Source organism: Pelophylax lessonae, assembly GCF_965119305.1.
Source record: "Pelophylax lessonae genome assembly, chromosome: 7".
Classification (NCBI taxonomy): Eukaryota; Metazoa; Chordata; class Amphibia; order Anura; family Ranidae; genus Pelophylax; species Pelophylax lessonae.
Window position 1 is genome coordinate 116,148,181 of NC_138774.1, and position 22,477 is coordinate 116,170,657.

The window sequence follows — 22,477 nt, forward strand, 5'->3', positions numbered from 1 at the left end:
GCTTAACCTCACTCATAGACACACTGTGATGGCAGTCTTGCCCTCCGACACATACGTGGGCACACTGCCATCACAGTGTGTCTGAGTGAGGTTAAGCTTGGGTTTGAAAGAAGGGTTACTCTATTGTTTTTATTCACTGCATTGTACTGATTGATTTATTTATTTATCAATCACGTGTTGGATTGAATTTTTATAATTTTGATACTAGTTAACGATATGTTTTAAAAAAACATTCGTAAGTGTCGTCACACTGAGTGGGGTAGTCTAGCACCGGGAAAGCCCCGCTTTCTCTTCCTGTATATTTCATATATCAATTACTGGGGTGTTGGTGCTTGACATGATTGGTTAGGACGATTATTCTTAATATGTTCCAGTTTAAGCTGATGCCATGCCCACTGCCCCAGGTTTCCAGTTTACGGGGAGGCTCCTTTCTCTTGTAGTATCCTGTGAAGCCACTCTTGTATGCAGGGACTAGAGTTGTGTCTCCCTACACTGTGTGCACCAAAAGAAACACACAGCCATAGCCTAAGATGGCAAGGCACTCCCCTGCTCCTCCCTTTTCCAGGCTAACAGAATGAAGTAGACTGCACTGATCATGGGCGTCCGCAGAACTTTTTTTAAGGGGGGCATCATTTTAAGGTCACCCATGCTCCGCCCCTTTTTGACAATGTTATGAAAGCAACGTCCATCACCGCGCGAGCCACAACTCGCAAGTATTTATTTTTAAAGGGGAAACGGCAGAATTTATTTTTTAAAGCATTTGTTAACCTAAAAAAATATATATATATTGATCCTGTTTCCTTAAAGCATGTTATACAGCACAGCACAGTGCTTGTGCTGTGTAATTTGGCCCCCTTCTATCGCCTAAAATACCTGGCTTTTACTGACAACCTGTAAAATGGCAGAACCCCTATTAGAAACTAAGACAATTGATATATAAACTGTATAAACACAATTTATAAACAGTGACAATACAGACGAGAAGTCATTTGTCTGGTTGACATGTAAAAAGTCAGTAGTGTGACAAAATATCAACCCCCACCCCCTCCCGGGATGCAATTGAAAAACAAGTTCTGCTATGCCTGCCAAGAAGAGTAAGGCAGACCATGCACGGTTGGAATTTGGTTGCAGGAAAGAAATTTGCACTATTCCCTCATCAACACAGATAGTTCTGACAGGGGAATCCAGTAATTATCGCTAGCGGCTATAGCAGCCATTAGCGACAATTGTAAGAGAATCCGGCAGGCTGGTTGTTCTCAAGTTGGTTGATCGATCAACATGCTACATTTAGCCTGCCTATTAATGGTTTGAATCTTGGCTGGTTCCTGATGAACCAGCCAAAATTCGAACCGTCTATGGTTGGCCTTAGGGGCCTGACCAGATTGCATCTAACAGTGGGTGTAGCTTAAAAGAGGATGATTAAACAGAACCAACCCCTGACCACCTAGCTGCGTGTATGTGTGAACACATTGTTGTGTCCTCGGTGCTCAGCTTCACAGTACAGCAATTTTAACTCAATATGTCACGTTTCACAGTCACCGCCTGTAAAACCTGCCCATTGAAGTCAATGGGACTCTTGACGCAGCCACAAGTCCAATGTTTTGCTTGTGGGTGTGACCCAGTACTTCAATGAAAAATTCCCAATCAGACAGAAAAAACAGACATTATGGAGGCAGCAGTATCATCTCCTGCATGCCTGCAAACTGCCTCTGCAAAGTGATCCACCATAGATCGCTTTATAGAGGGGAGGTAGGAACTGAAAATTAAAGTGGTACTTTTGTGGAGAAAGGTCCACTTTAAGCCAAAAGGGGCTTGTTCTGACTCTCGTACACTCCATTTATTTTGTGGACATATTGCTTGGTTTAAGACTACATCCCAGTGACAGCCAATTGCAACTCCTGACACATCAAAGGGTTGTGCATATTATTTAGTAGCAGACATACTACAGGAGATGGTCAAAAACTGCAGACATACTACAGGACATGGTTGGAGGCTATCAATATTACACAGGAGATGGTCAGAGACTGCATGTATGTTACAGGAGATGGTCTGAGACTGCAGGAATTGGAGACATATTACCGTATACAAGACTTTTAGAGATCATACATTCCATTTACATATCAGTCTTGCCACATTTGTTCTCCCCTACAACCTGAAAAAACTTTTTGGGAAGAAAAACAGAACTTTAAAATGTGTTGAGACCTTCAATCAGAGTAATTCACCACAACATGTTTGTAAAAAATATATATTATTATAAAATCATTAAAATGATTAGTATGGGGTAAACATCCCCTAAAAATACATAGTAAGAATTGAGCACATCCTAGTAGCTAATGCAACCCCAGAGAAAAAATGCCCAAAAAAAACGCCTGCAACAACACACCTGGGCATTTTTTGTTGCAGGTGTTTTTTTTGGGTGTCTTTGGAGGCAGGCATAACATTTGAACTTCTGTATAGGGGTATATATACACACACACATATATGTATTTATACACATACACACATATAGGTGTGATAGGAGCGGAGCCCTATGCCTGCAAATAATTTCATTAGCGCAGGCATAGGATTCCGCTACTTTCACACCTATATGTGTGTATGTGTATATATACATACATGTGTGTGTGTATATATACCCCTATACAGAAGTTCAGATGTTATGCCTGCCTCCAAAGACGTCCACAAAAAAGCCCAATAAACGCCTGAAACAAAAATGGCCAGGTGTGAAAATAGCGGAGCCATATCCCTGCTCTACTGCAATTCTAAGACAAACAATCTTTTTTTTTTTTTTCTGGTTCTGGACATGCTACAGAGCTGAAACTTCACAGGTACACTTTTTAGACCCCCCAGACACTAAATCCAAAGAAATCTTTTTTTTTTTTTTTTCAATAATTTTTTCAATAATTGTCTCTCTATCAAAAACGACAATTTTTAAGAACTTTTTTTTGTGTGATTAATAGTCCCTGGGGCATGACCTAGAACCCTAGGCACTTTTTAGGGGCATTTATTGGGTTTTAGGGCTTCAAAATGGGGTTTTTTGATTACCGAAGTTCGGGTCCCATTGATTTCAATGGGGTTCTGGAATCCGGACCCAAACTTTCGGGAAGTTCGGGTGTTCTGGTCCAACCAAACTTTTCAAAAGCTCGATCATCCCTACTTACCAGCTCTACAAGACCAAGCTAACCAGTAATCCTTCTTACAAAATAAAACAAAGTGACAGAAGGCAGCAGCAATTCCAAATCCCAAAGTAAAACTTATCTTACTAACAATCAGTTGCTCAAGAGCAGTTAGGAGGCACAGTAAATGGTCAACTAGTCTGTGAAGCTGCTAGCCTGAACTAGCAGTAAATACTCCAAAGGCAACAACAAACAAATCATATAGGGCATGTGCATACCCCTAGAGCTACATAGGAATAGCTGAAGATCATCAGCAACAATGTGTCTCACACTCACATGAAGTGTAGAGTCTTCTAAATGTCTGATCAACAGTGTGTTTACCCAGTGTGTAGGTTAGACAATATGCACACTGATCAGGGAATGACTCCCTCACTATGGTCCCAGTTGTTGTTTGTTTTTTTTTTTTTATTATTGCTGCCTACACGGGATGGGTAAACACATTGTTTGGACTTCTTGAAGTTAGGCTAAAGTTTTCTGTGTGTTGCATGTTTTTTTTGCAGTTAATTCTTATTATACCTCCTTCTAGAAGATCCTGTGGTTCAGATTATGTGTCTCTCCCTCCTGGCGCCCCCATGCAGCCCCGCTTCAGCCGCCAGCATTCTATTTTCATTCAAATGTGGCGGGCTGGTGGGAAGGACAGGTTACAGTGCTTGTTAATTGGCTAAGGATGTGCGGGAGGCGGAGCAACTGTCACTGCAGCCTGTGTAGTGTATTTGCCTGCTCAGCAGGCCCTACCTACTACTCAGATGAGCAGTGCGATTAGATGCTCCACTTAACAGATTTACGGTAGTTTTTACAGACATTGTATGTGGATAACAGAGATCTATGGACAGCTGCAAAAATTAAGAATTTTTACAAGCTATCTGTGAATTTACAGATGGTTGAACACCCTGTTTGACATCCAATTGGGTTGCATTGTGTGTTTGTGAATATTCTGTGGTTTTGAAGTGTCAGTGTCAAAAATAATTTTTTGTGATGCATTTCACTGCATCACTTTCTAAAATGCTGCAGAATCTCTATCACTGGTGAGGGATCTCCATCACCCCCACCTACATGTAGACAAAGGTAAATTGAGTTTTAGAAATGTTGTCATATGTCAGATGTTGCCAGTGACAACACCACACCACTGCTTTAATGGAGCTTGCATTTTTTAAATAAAGTTCTAAGAAAAAAAAAAGACAAAAATGCAATGAACTAGGATAAGCACAACTTGCTGGTGTGAATATGCCCTAAATTTATGAACAACCCCCCCTTCCATGTCAGTGTTTGCAAGCTTAAAGTTTCAGTATGACTAAATGTCACCAAGATTCATATTAGCAATTGGACCTTGGGATACTGGTTGGTATTATTTGGCATGAATAATAGTGGTGTAAATTCCTATATTTATTTCAAGAATGTTCAGTATGTTTTTAATACCACAAAGTATATCCATATGATATGCAATAAAAAATAATAATGTGAACATAATGGCATTTATTGCAAATGCATTTAATGATCAAAGGTCAATTTCTAATTTTTATTGTAGGCACTTCTAAAGCTCATTGGTGAAACTTTACATTCTCAAGTATTGTAGGTGAAGTGGTAACTCTTCTATTGACAGGAGTTTCCCCTGTAAACATGCTGCCAATCGAAGCTGTGTGTGTGCGCGTAACAGTGGAAAATAAATGTTAAGATCTAAGCTGTGATATTCTGTGCCTGTTTCCTGTCTGCTGTGGAAAGGTCTTAACCACTTCCCACAGGAAGAGCGCTGATTGTAAAACTATTTGTATGCATCACTCTATATAGCTAAAATGCAACACATTATAAAAAATATCTGCTTGAAGGTTGGAAGCAAGTACTGTATATAATATAAAATAATCATTCTCGATAAAGGAGAATCATGTCATATCATGCTGTTTACAAGATAAGTAGTAACACTTGTTATGTAAACTTAGCTGTACAGAGATGCAAAGTTAATTTGATTGGGGCCCATTGTTTTGCTATTTGATCCATCTACCTCAGTCCAATGGATGAACCCTTCCAAATGGCCTGTGGCATGGACCGGTTCAATAGAAACCAGGTGACATTCGGGCCCATGTGTACCACAGCCGGTCCGACAAAACCATGATGGAAAAAGGTCTGCCAATTGGCACCCGAAAAAGGTCTGCCAAACAGCACTGGTGTGTTCTGATGGGGGGAAGCAGTCCCCCTTTTAGAACACAATAGCTCAGCGGGGGAGATTGCTGTACTGACATCAGATTGTTAGTACAGCGGCTCCTCCTCTGGATAGTGTGTACCAGGCTTAAAGAAATAAAGCTGGACCAACTAATCAGACTAATTTACACTGTTGAAGGAAAAGGAATTGGCAGCACTCCAGGTTGAGTCAAAATCCAGATTTATTGACTGGACATCCAAATATGACAATCGTGACAAGGTAGACGCGTTTCACACACTGACTGTGTGCTTAATAATTACGTAATGATTAAGCACACAGTCAGTGTGTGAAACGCGTCTACCTTGTTACGATTGTCATATTTGGATGTCCAGTCAATAAATCTGGATTTTGACTCAACCTGGAGTGCTGCCAATTCCTTTTCCTTTATCAAGTTTCTACGGAGGCGAGCCGGGGGATGCACCGGTGTGTGTCATCAGGCAATTACACCACCTTGAGCAGTGAGTCCTTGTCTCTTCAATTTACACTGTTGGGTAAGATATATAATGATAGGTGTGGAGCAACAGACTGGCCAAAGACAAGAGGTTGTCCCACTAAGAACTATGAATGGTAGGACACCTACCTGTCTTCCGTGTCAGCACAATACTACAAGTTAAAACACTTGAACGCTTCAGAACTACTTGTACAGAGATTTTCCAACAAAAAGTCTCTGTGTATGATTACAGATGATTTGAGAATTGGAAGCACTCCTGATTGGCAATCAGGGAGACCCTACAAGACCAAGTTTTCCACCAGCTGTTTTGGGCTGTCACTAAACCTATTTAAATAAATGTATAAACATGGTTAACTTTTATAACGTTCATGAATTTGTACACATTTTCATTATCTGTTTCTTTTACTAAACATTAAAGCGTTTTGAGTATTCATATATTTTTTTTCCTACAGCAGTGGCTAAAGAATGGCAGAACCGTATACAATGAACCCAGGAAGGAGGAGATTTGTCCTATTTCTATGTTGGAAACCCCTCTTACATCTCCACCCATGGAATAGCTCTACATTCTTTAAACCAAATGGAAAATGTGAAGATAATTTCTATTCTGGTCCTCAGGTTTACATCTCATGACAGCTGAAAGTTAAACACAAGCTTTGCGGTGACTGATCACTGCCATGGTTTTTGGACTCTGGACTCAGGTGATGAGGAAAAGATCTCCACTTTGTGTATATAATCACCAAGCAGGGCTAATGCTTCTGACCTTTCATCAACAGGCGAGGGTGGGGGGGAGCTTTCCTATGTTAAGCACCATTTTCTCACCTTCTGTTGTGTCTGTGTTATGTAAAGCGGATGAGGTAGCCAGTCTTAGTACTTGAGGTCATACCTACTTACATACTATAAAATACTCAGAAAAAAAATGCATTGGCCAGGCCACCTCTGTTCGTTTGCAGGTGAATGAAACACCAGAAAGAAAGGGGGTGTAGAGTTTGCTAAGAGGAATCACAGGACACTCTATAGCTTTAGTAGCATACAGCCGCCTCTTTCTCAACAGACTCATGGGTAATATACTGTACTGTCTATTGTACATACAGTATTGTCTATCAGTGATTTTGTATATAAAGCAAATGGATACTGCCTCCAGTAGCACAGTCATGCTATTCAGGATACATATTTTTCTTCAAGCAAGGTAATATTTGGATATCACACCTAAATCACAATACCTTTTCATCCAGGGTACCCTCTAGGTCAGCCCTATATTGTATCTGAATTTTCCACTAGTTCAACTGAGATAAAACTTGAACTCCAAGAACATTAAAAAAAAAACCTGTTCCTGCAGCAGGTCTTCCCCCTACAAGGGTTAAATGCTCATTTATGCCCAGGGTACCATTAAAAAGTATTAGCTTTCACTGGCTTTGTCATTTGCACCTACATCCTACCACTCTCGATGCAACTGGTCCCCGCAGCTGCTTCTCTTTGGCCCTCTGTCTGTTGGTCACACTTCTATGTTATCATATACAAGGCAGGAACAGCAGTCCTGCATTGTAATGTGAGGACTTAGATGGTCCGCCCAGAATCCTGAGTGTCAGCGGGAAGAGGACAGTGAGACATTAGATAAGTAGCAGTGCTTTTAATCGGTACTCTGGGCAAAAACAAGCATTTAACTTTTTTTATTTTTTTTTAACTTCCCCAGAGTCCAATTGTTATCATTTTAATCATTTTACACCAGTTCATAAGATTTGCAAAAACCCTCAGTTCAAGTTTCTGATTTTTTTTTTTCACATTAGTGTGTGCTCCATATATTATCGGCAGAAATGTACATTGTATAATGCTATAACTGAGCAGATAGTAGAGAATGTATAACAGATGCTGTAGATAATTGCAGCATGTTCTGAAACTAACCACCACTCATCAGTTTTGCATGTTGTTTCTTAATGCTTTTCTTAGAAATTCCTTTATAGAAATCTCAAAATTGTGGGGAAAAAAAGCCTTTTTGTAATGTGAAATGTCTACGTTTTTGACAAACCACATTCAAAATTTGATATGACCCTACAAAGAAAACAATTATTACTTCACCTGCCCCATTGCTCACTCTGCCAAACTCTGCTGCAATAAAGACCTTGGCTTGATGAAGAATATTCAGCATTCAACACATCCTGTAATGTCCAATGCCAGTGTCCCCTGCTGGACTCTGTTGTTCCCTCCACCAGCCCCTACATCACTACAGGACAAAGTAATAATGTAGATGAATAAAAAACCCAAAGGGAAATGGGATTAAATAGCGCTTGCTGGTAGGAACAGGATCATATAAAAATATAAAATCGGTGATGAAAGGTAGTTAAAAAAAACTAAAACCATAAATTATATAATATATAGACCCATAAATAAACACACAGTGTTGAATAAATGAATAAATAACAGTGTCATATAAGTGCATATATGTGCCAAATAAAGTCCATAAACAATTCATAAGTGACTTAGTGACGAATAGTCCACTTGAGTGAAAGGAAAAGTGCAAGTGCTCAGTATAGGATCCTCCGATGGTCCAAAGATCAATCGTGAGAAGTGACTTCAGGAAAGGATAAGATGTAAACTCACCAGAAGTGATGGGTCTCAATTACCTTACGGCAGAGAGACCGATAACGCTTTGTGACCTTTCAGGTCAAAGGAATGGTTACTGCTGGGCTGTGTTCCCCACAGACCGAAATCACCTTCCTGGGCAGATAAGGTCCTCCAAGTCCGGTTAGGGAAAAGAATATAAATCTCCAGATGGTGCAGTACCATTTAAAAGGTCTTTATTTAAATTATTAATCAAAACAGATGCAAAGTACAGATAAACTTTGTATATCCGCGCCCGCTGATCTGATGTCTGTAGCGTGGAGAGCGGTACTACCAGATTGCGTTCCACGAGACTTCCGGGCTGACGGCGTGCGCTCCACATGACGCGCGTTTCGTCAGAGCGTATGACGTCTTCAGAGGTCACACCAGCAAGCGCTATTTAATCCCATTTCCCTTGGGATTTTTTATTCATTTCCTTTATATTTTATAGCAGCTGCTAATTTAATCTTATTAATATATACTATTATATAATTATTTATTGGTGAATCTATCTACTTAATTAGGTTTTCCTAGGCGCAAAGAATATATTCTTTTGAATATATATATTTTAATAATGTAGATGGTGGAGAAAGGAACCACAGAGCACATTGGAGGGCCAGACACCAAAAACATCCAGAAGAGAGCCAGAGATCTTTCAGAAAGCTACTTTCTTAAAAGGGAACTATACCCTCCTATCCTTTTCAGCCAAGGAAGCTACCATCTTAGCCTATTTTTGATCTGCAACTCCCGTGGTGCTGCACATGTGATCAGTTATGACACAAGCCATTTGATGGCTTGACAGTTTGGTTAAGAGCACAAGCAAATGTGACAGTTAGCATTCCGGACATGCTGGGAATGTAACAGTTTTTGAAACTGTTAAATCGTTGGGTTTAGTTCCACTTTATGTGCAGCAAAGTTCAATGCCATGGTGAGGGGGACAGGTAGGAATTAATAATTTTCGCCAGGATTACTTCGAATGGATATGTGTTAAGCCACTTTTACTTTTAGGTTTCAAAGAGTGGAAATGATCTGCTACTAAAGAATATCCAAACAGCCTGTTTGACAATGGCAGTTGATGATTTGTCCATGATGAATCTATATTGAATGATGCTGACATATTTGTAAAAGTGGATGACGTATTTTCCACGGAATGATCACAACAAATATCCAAGAAGCACTTAAGTTCCTGAAAAGTGGTTTTGGATATTAACCAGTTCTCAATTGTGCAATATTTTTAAAAAAAGGCTACATCACAGGGTACCAATTTCAGACACAAAATTCATTGGTTAGATATACGTCACAGAGAATGTCTGAAAAGAATAAACTAAATCGAGGAACATGTTTTAAATGCCTGGAACAGATATGCAGGTCAGGACTTTAGTCTTCCTTTAATATTCACGTCTGTTCTGGGTCAGTAGCTTAGGAATCATTACCACCAGAGACATCCAGGCAGCAAGTGTTTTAGAAAGAGGTCAGAAATGGTAGTCCCTGTATTTCTCCCAGTACTGGTTTTCCCTAAAGTGAACATGTATTCAGACTATGGATGTACAAGTATTTACCTATCATTAGCAAGCAGTAAATAAACTATAAAACAAGCCCTCATCAACGCATGTAGCTGTAGGCATTGTGGAGCAATTCATCTTCAAATTTCACAAAAGAAGCACCAATGTTGTACAAGTTGTTCTCTCAACAGCTTAGCTCACCCTGCTCCACACTCCCAGAGAACCTGTTTACATTAGAGATAATAAAAACAAGGCTTCTCAGTTACTGCTAGGAGGGGGAGCAGAGCTAGTGAGCGGAATTATATAGACAACTCCAATGCTTCTACTGTAAACTTGAATGAATTGCTCCACCGTGCCTGCTTCTAAAAATGTCAGTGAGTTGTGTTTAAGCTTGTTTATTGCTGATTAAGAATTTGTAAATGTTTTAATATTCATAGCTTGGCCACAGAATCAATTTTAAACACAGCTGGCAAATGATTATCCAGCTTTATGAGGACTAAAATTTTAAGCTATTTTAAATGCTATCAAGCCACTTTTAACCACAAAATAGGACTGTTGGCAGTAGGTCGCATTGATCTTTTTGGTCTTTTGGTTAAAAGCTGATTTAAAGTGGTGAAACCTGGAAATTGCCATGTTATTGTTTAGCATTAGAGTTAAGACTGCTGCACAATGTCACTTAACTTGTTATTAAGTGCGGTTGATGAGATGTGAATGTCTGCCTCATAACAGCCAACTATGTTTCTTTTTTCTACTTTTAAAGTGCTCTTGATGAATACTAGCTGGTACCTATGGATGCTCAAACCTTTACTTGATCATGTTTACAGTTATGTTTGCTGGAGGAATATAATTAATCCAATATCTGGTCACAATTCTGTGCCATTTTAGCAAGCAATACTAAATAAAGGGATTATAAAGGCTTAAGTTTTTTTTTTTTTTTTTTTTTACCCTAATGCATTCCCTGCGTTAAGGTAAAAACCCTTCTATGGTCAGCTCCCCTCCAGCCCCTCCTAAATACTTACCTGAGCCTGATCCAGCACTGTGCCTGAGAGGAGAGGAAAGGCGCTGCACTGTCTCTCTCTGCACTGGACATGAAGGCAGCAGCGGGAGCTATTGTTTCTTGCTACTGTCAATGAAATCCTGAGGAGGGGCGGGGCCAAGCTAGGCTGTGTCTGTCAATAGACACACACAGCCCAGCTCGGGATCGAGCCCACACGTATGCCACCTTAGGTAACAACTTCTTGTGGTGGCTCACTCAGAAGAGGAGAAGCCTAAAGCGCCAGTGGGGGGAACCTGAAAGAGGAAGTTAAGGGCCTCTCTGTGCAAAACCATTGCACAGCACAGATAAGTAGAACATGTTATTATTTTTTTGAAATCACTTTAACATAATCAGGCTTGTTGGAATGTTTGACCTAGCTACTTAAAGCCAAATGATAATAATTTCATTAAAATGAAATCATGGCAGGTTGTAGCTATCAGGGAGCCTCTAAGGACTTTGTTCTATGTGTAGTTGTTTACATGTAATTGATTCAATTGAATTGGATATTGAACTCTTACAACATGAACTGCTTAAATAGCAATGTACTCACTACTGTACCTAATTTATATATACATTTAACCAAAGCTTAAAGGATATAAAAAAATATGTTTTGTGTTCATGCATTTTTTGAAAGATAGGGAGCAAGTTACTAAGGGTAGGTTCACACTTGTGTGCATGAAAAACTCAGGTAAAAACTCATATGCATTCATCTGCTTCTACATGTGTACTACATGCAATAACCTTTTTACATACCATATTTAGCTGCATTTTTTCTTGTGAGTATCTAGAAAGCCTGGCAACTGTCACTCTACAGGCCAATCATCTGCCAGTCATCAGTTTGTTTTCTTCTTTACTACCTGCTATATTGGTTTACTGTGCGGTTTTGATCGGTTCAACTGCTTTTATGTGCAGAGTGGTGTGGAAAAATGCAGATATGTTGCATTTTTCTGCACCTCTCTGCCCTGCAGCAGACAACTGTGTTGAAGTGTAAACTGAGCACATAAACCATTGTTGTTGTTCTTGTGGAGAGCTGCATTTTGCTTCTTCACAAAAAATGCAGCTCTCTGTACAAATGTGAACCTGCCTTAGGCCCCCTTCACACTTGTGCGACTTGTCCTTTGACTTGGGACTGCAAAGTCGCATGACAAGTCGTACTCCATGATTTCCAATGAGTACCATACATATCTGTGCAACTTCAAGTCGCAACGACTTCAAAGTAGTCCCTACACTACTTTGGGCAGATTTTAATGCGTTTTGAGGACCATAGGCATTGCTTCTAGTACAGTCAAAATTGTGGCAAAAACGCAGTAAAATTGTGGCAAAAAATTGTGGTAAAATCGCGCATCTTTTAGGCCGCATAAGTGTGAAAGGGGCCTTAAAGAAAAACATTTTCATCAAAGCTTTACTTAGAACATCAAATCAGATTATAGCTTTTCTGAGCCAATAATAAATTGTAGTACTTTAGTAAATCTGCCACATAGAATTCACTGATCTTTATGGTGTGCTGCACACTTGTCTTTGCCCACAAACACATTTACCAACACTGAAAGCATCTGTCACACTCTAAAACATTCAACATCTCTGGGAGTTTCAGGTGCCCATGCCTCATCCTGCACTGTGGTTCCATCTTCTGGCTCCTGTACAGGATACAATGTTGACATAGAAGTTAGCGGATGGAACCACAGGCTGCAGCCACGCTCACTCCCAAGAGTGTTGAAATGCTCAAGAGTCCAATAGCTGTAACACTTCAAAATGAGCAAAGACAGTGGACATGGGCTGCAGGAGAGGTAAGTATCTTTTACAGCAAACCGGTATTAATATTTAAGATTTAGACTGGTAGGAGTATACATATTTTTTGTTGAGTAAAAAGGAACAGAGAGAAGGATGCAGCCTGGTGTAGTGATAGCTGTTGCCTTTCCTTGGAGATATAAAGTGCTCATCTGATGTGAATACAGGACATAACTGTTTCCTCATCTTGGTTGAAGGGTATTTTCCCATGTTCAACCAGAAAGAAAAGTTATACTCCCTAATGGAGACAGCTTTGAGGCCAGTGGGACTTAAAGAGGTTGTAAACCCACATTTCTTTTTTTTCACCCTGCAAGAGAAACACATAATGAGCTAGTATGCATCGCATACTAGCTCATTATGAAATACTTACCTTAGAACGAGCCCCCGCCGTGCCGCCCGCTTACCTCTATGACGGGCGACATGTCCAGTCACCCGTCTTCCGGGATCGCGGCATCCGGCCATCTGATTGGCCGGAGCCGCGGTGACGTCACTCCCGCGCATGTGCGCAGGAGCCGATGGTCACGGGACGGGGCTCTGAAGGAACGGCACGAGCGGCCGTTCCTTCAGAGCGCATGCACCAGTGATGTCACTGGCTGCATTTAAGGTAAATATCTCCTAAATGGTACATGTTTAGGAGATATTTACAGTACCTTTAGGTAAGCCTTATCATAGGCTTACCTATAGGTACAACTTGCAGAGGAGGGTTTACTTCCTCTTTAAGCTGGACAAGTAAGACTGAGAAAGAGACAATATCAGCACTTGAGCTTTCTCTATTTGATACAGAAAGGTTTGTAACATTCTTCAAAAAGAGTTATCCACTTTTGCTATTGTTGTCATATATGTAATTGTTTCTGTGTTTACACCAATGCCCTTTGGACATTCCTACATTAGTGTTGCAAATGTGTCTGGGAGACACCGTCTGTGGTGGAGCTGTTGGGACCATGTACCAAGAAAGTGCTGCCAGGTGACATGAGAAGGTGTTCTGTATGTCTGTAGGCGACTTGAGATATAGAAAAAAAAAAACTGTCTGAAGCTTGAGTTTGGCAGCAGAAGTGTCCCCTGTGTCTGTGCAAAGTAACAAGAGTCCTGTGTTCTATATATAAGGTCCATGACCCATGAGAGCTGTTATTTAAGAAAAATGATGCCCTGCTGTGTGGCTAACATTATACCCTGCTATGTAACAAGTCACTGGCATGCCCCTTTTATATCTCACCATACTGTTAATAATTAATCTTTACAGATTAGCCATATTGTGACGGGCTTAATCTAGAACTTAATTGTAACACCAAACCTACGTAATCCTACCCCCTTATACCTGCTATGTTTTTAATTGTAAAATGCAGTGCCAAACCACTTCGTTTTTAGCATAGTGTTTGATTCACAGTTAAATATGCATATTAAATTAAACCTGTACTGGGAGAAATATGGAGGCTGTCCTTGCTGATCTCAATGCCAGTTGCCTTGTTGTCATGCTGGTCCAGTGGATTTAATACTCTGAGTCAAAGTTCTGGTTCAAGTATGCAGATCAGGAGTTCTGATTTTGATCCCACTGCCTACATGCTTGTTCTGGGTTATTAACTAAGAGAGTGTTTAAGTCTGAGTAATTCAGGCAACTAGCATTTTCAGAAGCAGGTCAGCAATGAAAACGACATAGTTTCTTCAATACAGCTTTTATCATGGAAGCATGAATTGATCACTTTCCAGTTAGAGTAGCAACAGAATATACAGCAAAAGGGAAAAAAATGACAACCTGCTGTGACAAGAACTGGCGCTGTTTGTATGGTGCAGCTATTTGCCCTTAGGGCTTTCTTGAGTGATGTGTTGGATGGAATGCAGTTCTGCAAAATGCCTGTGTTGGGATACTTCGAAAATCTTGGGTAAAAACTGCAATAGGCTTCATTCTTGAAAGGTCTCTGTCCTGAGTGGCTGACCAACTGTGTTCACAACACAGCATGGCAGTCACTTGACACAGGCCCTAAACCCAGTGGAGAATAATGGAGTAGCGGTGACTACTTCAATAGTTTCTAACTTCCAGGGGCATCTGCCAGATATGGTATATGCATAGTTACATTAGTCCAAGCTGGAACAATGTAACTATGTTTAAAATATCCATACCTGGACTTTATCTTTAAAGCAGTTTCAACTGACAGCTAACGCTTTGTGAGTTTTGGGATTTCCCAACAAATGTGCCTTTTGTGGTTTGTGGGTCTCACTATGCAAGACTTAGTCCAGCCTAAAGTGAAAATAATATTTATTAATGAATTCTGACACTTGCAAACTAAGTCTTTATACATCAAAGTGGGATTTTTTAAATTGATCCTGTGTACTTCTTTTGTTCCCAGCACCTCATTTTAGCAATTTTCCTATTAGCTCATGAAAAGAAAAAGCATTGGTATATGTTACCTAGGCACCTTTCACATGAATGTTCCAATCGGGTCCAACTGTCCATTTTTCAGACAGACCCGATTGGAACCTCCATTTTCCTCTATGGATCAACTGTGGGTATAGGATTGCATATATAGGATTGTGTATGTATGTGTACGTATGTGTATGTGTGTGTGTGTATATATATATATATATATATATTTTTTTTTTTTTTTTCCCATTCTGTTGGTTGAACTGGATGGACTTTTGTCTTTTTTCAGCCTGACTAACTATGTAAGTATGAGCGGCGGGTGTAATTGGACATATGTCCGTTTACACCCCCTCTACATGAAGTCTGATCCGCTAAAAACAGATGAATTGGGAAACCTTTCCCCTTCCATCCAGCAGATCAGATTGGATGACAAATGGTTGTAAATGGAGAGGCAGTCAATTTAAATCTGACCGCCCATAGAGGAATTTGGGCTCTGACCCTTTACATTCTGCATAAGCAGAGGGAAAATGGAGCTGTCATCTACCTGCTCAGCGAGTATCAGCAGACAGTTCCCCCACTGAACCATCGTATCGCAGGTGGAGTCTGCCCCGTGTGAAAGAACCCTTACCGAAAATTGCTTGAGTTTCATTCAGTACAGCTGACACAATCCTAAAATAGTGGTTATATGATCTTCCTTGACTAGTGAAAGAACCACTCTCAGTCTACTCTAGAGGGTATGTTGGGGAAAAAGGAGTCTAGGCTGACCTAGGAGTGGATTTTTAAGAAGAGATAAAAAGCACCAGGGGGCTGGCTGTAGGACACTATGTATTTTATTATAGGCTGCAGGTACAAATGCAAAGAGTAAAGGCCCGTACACACGTACCGATTATCGGCCGAAAATGTTCGGCCGCTGAACGATCGGCCGATTTTCGGCTTTTTAGTATGATGCTTCCGACAGCCGACAGCGCACTTTCGGCCAAACAGAATCTGTCATGCAAGCATTAAAATTTTTGTATGCCGACACCAGAACGGCCGATTGTTCGCCAGTCAGTACAGATTTCGGCCGACAGACAGCAGATTTGCAAGACTGAGCATGCTCAGAAAAGAAAAAAGACAAGGAAAGTTAACCATCACATGACATCACTTCTGCAGTCGGCTGTTGTTGGCCGACAAAATTCGTGTGCAGTCTTTTGCACTTTTCAACAGACAAGACAGCCCTCGGACAAAAGACGGCCGATCATTCGGCCGACGATCGGTACGTGTGTACGGGGCTTTAGAGACTGATCCAATAAAGAGACACTTTAAACAAAAAGTGTAATGGATTGGGAAAAAAATGGTAAATAGATCCAGTCTTTTGCCTAAATTTCCTGAGCACTTTCTAGGACTTCTCATTCTGTGATTTCATACTCATTGCCCATACAGATTAAGAAATGGGCTTAGAAGTTTAACTGTACAAAATTATGGAAGTAATTTTCTTAGCATTGATAGTTCGTCTATAGTTCATCTTCCACTTAAGGTAGTATGGTTTTTCTGCTGTAAAATTTGATTGCCATTCAGTTATTGGTCAACATACATTAAAAAAGGATGTGGCATTTGGTAACTAGCAAAAAAAGTGTGTAAACCGGGTGATACATTCAGTGAGTCCAAAAGTAGATATCATACAAATTGGAGTCTTATTCAGTTATATACACTGCTCAAAAAAATTAAAGGAACACTTTTTAATCAGAGTATAGCATCATGTCAAATAAACTCCTGGGATATTGATCTGGTCAGTTAAGTAGCAGAGGGGGTTTTTAATCAGTTTCCGCTGCTTTGGTGTTAATGGAGTTAACAACAGATGCACTAGATGTGCAACAATGAGATGACCTCCAAAACAGGATGGTTTGCTGCGTCTCCCAGCACAATCTCAAGTGCATGGAGGAGATTCCAGGAGAAAGGCAGTTACTCTAGGAGAGTTAGACCGGTCATAGAAGGTCCCTAACCCATCAACAGGACCGGTATCTGCTCCTTTGTGCAAAGAGGAACAGCATGAGCACGGCCAGAGCCCTATAAAATGACCTCCAGCAAGCCACTAATGTGAATGTCTCTGACCAAACAATCAGAAACAGACTTTATGAGGGTGGCCTGAGAGCCGGACGTTCTCTACTGGGCCCTGTGCTCACTGTCCCGCACTGTGGAGCTCGATTGGCAATTGCCATTGAACCCCAAAATTGGCAGTCCGCCACTGGCACCTGTGCTTTTTACAGATGAGAGCAGGTTTACCCTGAGCACATGTGACAGATGTCTGGAGAAACCATGGAGAGTGTTACTCTGCCTGTAACATCATTCAGCATGACTGGTTTGGTAGTGGGTCAGTGATGGTCTGGGGAAGCATAGACAATGGCACCCTGACTGCCATTCGGTATCGGGATGAAATCTGTGGACCTATTGTCAGACCCTATGCTAGTGCAGTGGGTCCTGGGTTCCTCCTGGTGCACAACAATGCCCGGCCTCATGTGGCAAGAGTATGCAGCCAGTTCCTGGAGGATGAAGGAATTGATACTTTTTAATAGCCCCCACACTCGCCTGACCTAAATCCAATAGAACACCTCTGGGACATTATGCTTTGGTCCATCCGACTCCGCCAGGTTGTACCAGTGATGCCCTGGTCCAGATCTGGGGGGAAAACCCCAGGACACCATCTGTCATTTTTTTAGAAGCATGCTCCGAAGTTGTCAGGTATGCATACAAGCACATGGGAGCTATACAAACTACTGAGAACCACTTTGAGTTGCTGCAATGAAATTTCAGCAAAATGGACTAGCTCGCTGCATAATTATTTTACTCTGATTTTCAGGGTGTCTTTGAATTCTGCGCTCTGAAGGGTGATATTTTTCATTTCCAGCAAACGATGTGGTATCCTTTCGTTCCTAACACATTACTCATTCCATATCAGTATATATATCCAGCATGGTATTTTTCCCCATTGGGATCTGATGTGTTTTTAGAGTGTTCCTGTAAATTTTTTGAGCAGTGTGTGTATGTGTGTATATATACATAAATATATATATATATATATATATATATATGTCTCAATACTAATTCTTTGCACTTCAGAGTGAAAGCAGCAGAGGCAGGACTCTCGGACAATTATTGCTTTGTATACTACTGTCACTCATCATTCCTGTGGATGGAAACCAAGAGCAGAGTGATGAGCTCATTAATCTGTGTCTGCCCATTTGGTGTCCAACCACAGCATGGGGCGGACTGGTGACCAATCTGTACTAACCAGTCATGCAGTGCTCTATGTCAGGGGTGCTAGGTCACAAGGGTGGCAGAACAGAAATACAGCTATTTTGGAAGGTAAAACAGTTCACAAATATGTATATAAACGTTGCCTAGATTTAAACTTTAAACAGCACTTAAAATGTTTTTGCACATTTTTACTTTATTATTCCTTTGTAAATAAGTAATTTTTATGGACAATGTGTATTACATTTGTTTTAAAATGATGCTCTTTATAAGTACACACAGACTGAGTAATTGCTGAAAATTTGAGATGTATATATTTTGTTCTGTCTGAGCTGTTAAAATAGAGTTTATGATAATAAAGTATCTATTTTTTCTCATCTGCAGTCATTGTAATACTATTCCTTAACTATAAATACATTTTGGAGAATACTACATGTGCTTCATACTAGAGGGCATATAAGACACCCCAGCACTCTGCAATGAACACAGGCAAATAGATGTTCATCATTGTTGTGTCAATACCTCTTATATTTGCGTTACTTATTATTGCCAGTTGGTTCAACCTAAACAGCAAGGGTCATATTGGCATTACTCAAGTTTTATCTGTTAATGTAATTTTTTATATATAACATAAGCAAACTCTTATTGCTTACTGAATATGTAGGCAATCCGCATCACTCCATTCCCTCAAAGTAGCTGAAAAACCAATGTCCCTTTCAATGCTCTACACACTATGACCAGCTTGGGTGGAAGCCAATTAACCAACCAGTCTGTTTTTGGACATGGAAAGAACTGGAGAACATACAAAGTCTATTAAGACAGTTTCACTGGGGAATCAAAATCAATACATCATCTCTGCAGGGGAAAAAGGTTAACCACTTAATCACCATGCTACTCTGCAAGAGCTCTCTAGTCTCTCAATCTATTTAACATGGAGGAACACTTAAATATCTTTCAGGTCTCAGTAAACAACTGATGCTAATTATTATTACTAGAGCTCACGATATTAGTGTGGCCAGTAAGCAGATATACAGTATAATGTAGCCATTTTGCTGGACCACAATATTGTATAAGAATACATTGAAATGTTATTGTTGTCCTGCAGCCAAGGAGGGGCCAAGCGGGACTTAAAGTGATTGTAAAGTCTAGTGGGGTTTTTTTTTAAAATAACAAACAGGTTATACTTACCTCCTCAGTGTAGTGGTTTTGTTTTGCACAGGGAAGCCCGGATCCTCCTCCTTCTCGGGTCCCTCTTCACTGCTCCTGGCCCCTCCCTCGTTTCAAGTGCCCCTACAGCAAGCAGCTTACTATGGGGGCACCCGAGCTGAGCTGCAGCTTCGTGTGTCCCCCCCCCCCTCCTTATTAGCTAACTGACTTTGATTGGCAGCAGGGGGAAGCCAATGGTGCTGCTGCTGTGTGTCAGCCAATCAGGAGGGAGAGCTCCAGATGGCCAAGGGACTCGTAGACATGGCTGGATAAAGATGGGGCTCAGGTATGTATTAGGGATGCTGGGGTGGCTGCTACACACAGAAGGCTTTTAATCTTAATACATTGAATGTATTAAGATAAAAAAACCTCCTGCCTTTACAGCTCCTTTAAATAGAATTGCCTGGGAACAGTCTGTTCTTTTGGCGCTGAGGGAATTCTGGCAGATGCAGTGCTCTACATTTGAGTTGCTGCAGGATAATCACTCACTGGCACGAATGATGTGAGTGCTGCTCCTTTCTCTCTGCACTGGGTGCAAGGGCAGGAAGAGCTGTAGGAAGCCTCTGGGCGCTGTCATTTGTATACACGAAAAGCGGGCTTCTATGTATATTGACATCAGCTAGTGGTGAGCACAGGGCCAGTACCAGAGCTGGGGAAACGCCGTTCTGCCACGTTCTAGCCGGAAAAAAAAGCCCAGGTCAATGGGAAGAATGCTCTTTACAATTGTGGTCAGGGGGAAGAATCCCCCCTCTTAAAAAGATCATTGACACCAATGGGAAGTTATACGAGTGGCAGAACTTGCTCTTTGCCCATGGAACCCCTAGCAACCTCTGGAGGAACCCTAGAATTCCACTGAACCCGGCTTCAGAAAGGCTGGATTACGTGAAGGGACTTGCAGTGCCCTCTACGTGGATGCATGTGGCGCACAGAAGTAAGAGGTTGATGGAGTGAGGGGCAAGCCTGTTTGGGAAGTTAAGCTGCAAAGAATGAAGAGCAGTATTACAAGAGTGTGAGAGAAGGCCTTGACAAGAAGTCTGCCAGAGAGTATGTTCAAGGATAAGCCTCTATCATTACCATTTAGAAATGCAAGTTCTTGAGACACTGTTTCATACTAACAGCAGTGCTGACGTCTATCATACCACTATTATAGACTTGCTATTTGTGCCAGGCACCTTATATTACATCACCAAGACAAAGTCTGTGTTAATCACTGCATGACCTCAGTGAAGTGTTTGCTCACAGTCTTAGCCTACACAGACTCAATGTGTTTCCCCTTTTGGACTCTGAAGTAAACCTTATCAGTCTGTATTTGTGTCTTTCCTGCCAAAAAGGCATAACTTGCCACATCTACATTGGGTGAGCTAAGGTTGTCACATCTGGGTTGCCTGTAACAGCGATATAGCCTCTTCAGTCTTTCATATTACAGCAATAGCCCCTTTTCTGTGTCTGCAGTTGGCTTTTATACGCACAGTATAGTAGGTAAGGTTCCACATTATATCTGTCTTAAAATATATCAAGAATCCTGAATGTGCCAAAGTTGCATTAGCTTATGTAACTATTAATAATGTTTGGGAAATTGAGAATATTAATATAGATATAAATCTCACAAAAGTAATAGGAAAGGTTAAGCATTATGTAGGCAAAAAAACAAAACCCTATAATAAAAATTACTGTATATTGTACACGGACAAATGAACACAGGCACAGTTTAAAAACAAGATGGGTTATGGGCGTATGAGAGTGCTTTGGTACACTTCCTGGAGAGTCAAATGGTAATGGGATTACCAAAGATGTACATACAATTGCTTTAATATAAAACAAAATGCAAAGCAATAAAGAAGAGTTATGGGACAATATAAAACAATGCATATGCTACAAAAAACCCTATTAGACTTACCGGTAACGGTATTTCCATGAATCTTCCAGTGCATTACCTTTAATACACCTGCTTGTTTTTAATACTGCACTCAGATTGGTGCCGCTTCTCTCCTATATTCTTTTCAATCCAGAGCCTTCTTCTACTCTGACAGCTGGCTGCCAACACAGTGACTCCAACTGGGATCCTATTTATTAGGTGTATCCCAGTAACTTATGGACTTTTCCCCCTTCATCTTCCAGGACAGCTACTTGGAGAGATGATTGGCTCCGCCCTCTACAGGAAACAAAAATCAGACATAATTTAAAAAGCCCTCCCTTTCCTCTGACCCTCAGTTGTTATGAATATCAAGTACACCTACACCAATGTTTTCCAGGCAGAGGAATACCAGAACCACTCTCAAATCACCACCATCAAGGTAAATAAGGAGACCAGTGCATATAAGAATACGGTGGGAATCTAGATGCTGTCCTGGAAGATTCATGGAAATACCATTACCTGTAAGTACTGTACTTTGAGAGGATAAGCAAAATTCTATACCTTAGGGAGGGACGACAGCCTGTAAAACTTTCCTTCCAAAGTAGAGGTCCTGGCTGGAGAGCATCTGGACTCTGTAATGCTTGATAAATGCACGAGAGGAGGACCAGAGAGCAGCCTTTCTTCCCACGATGCTCCTGCTCTTTCTGCCCATGATGTGGCCAAAGATCTTCTAGAATAAGCAAAAACCCTGGTAGGAGGGGCTTGACTTGAAGACCTGTAAGCCTTGAAAATCGCTTCTCTGATCCATTTGCAGATTGAGCCTTTGGAGGCCTTGGCCCATTTTTTGAGACTACTAAAGAAAACCAACACCTGAGGTGATTTCCTAAAACGACTAGAAACCTGTAAATAATGCAGAAGACATCTTCTCCCATCCAAAAAGCTAAACCTTTCCTAGGGGAGGAACAAGAACTAGAAAGGACTACCTCCTGAGAACTGTAAAACCTGGAAGAGACTTTGGGCAAGTACAAAGGGTCAGGTCTAATCACCACCCTATCATCTAAAATTCTTGGGAAAGGATCTTTACAAGAAA

At 40.9% G+C, this 22,477-nt stretch overlaps 1 protein-coding gene across 1 annotated transcript in view; it reads left to right on the forward strand.

The window, feature by feature from the left end:
- LOC309560528 (interleukin-13 receptor subunit alpha-1-like) overlaps nt 1-6,953 on the forward strand; it is a 142,302-nt gene extending 135,349 nt beyond the window's left edge. Inside the window, exon 10 of the mRNA XM_082264159.1 lies at nt 6,271-6,953. Within this exon, the coding sequence (XP_082120285.1) occupies nt 6,271-6,375 (105 nt within the window). The 3' untranslated portion in view covers nt 6,376-6,953. The remainder of the gene's footprint in view (nt 1-6,270) is intronic.
- The last annotated feature ends 15,524 nt before the right edge of the window (nt 6,954-22,477 follow it).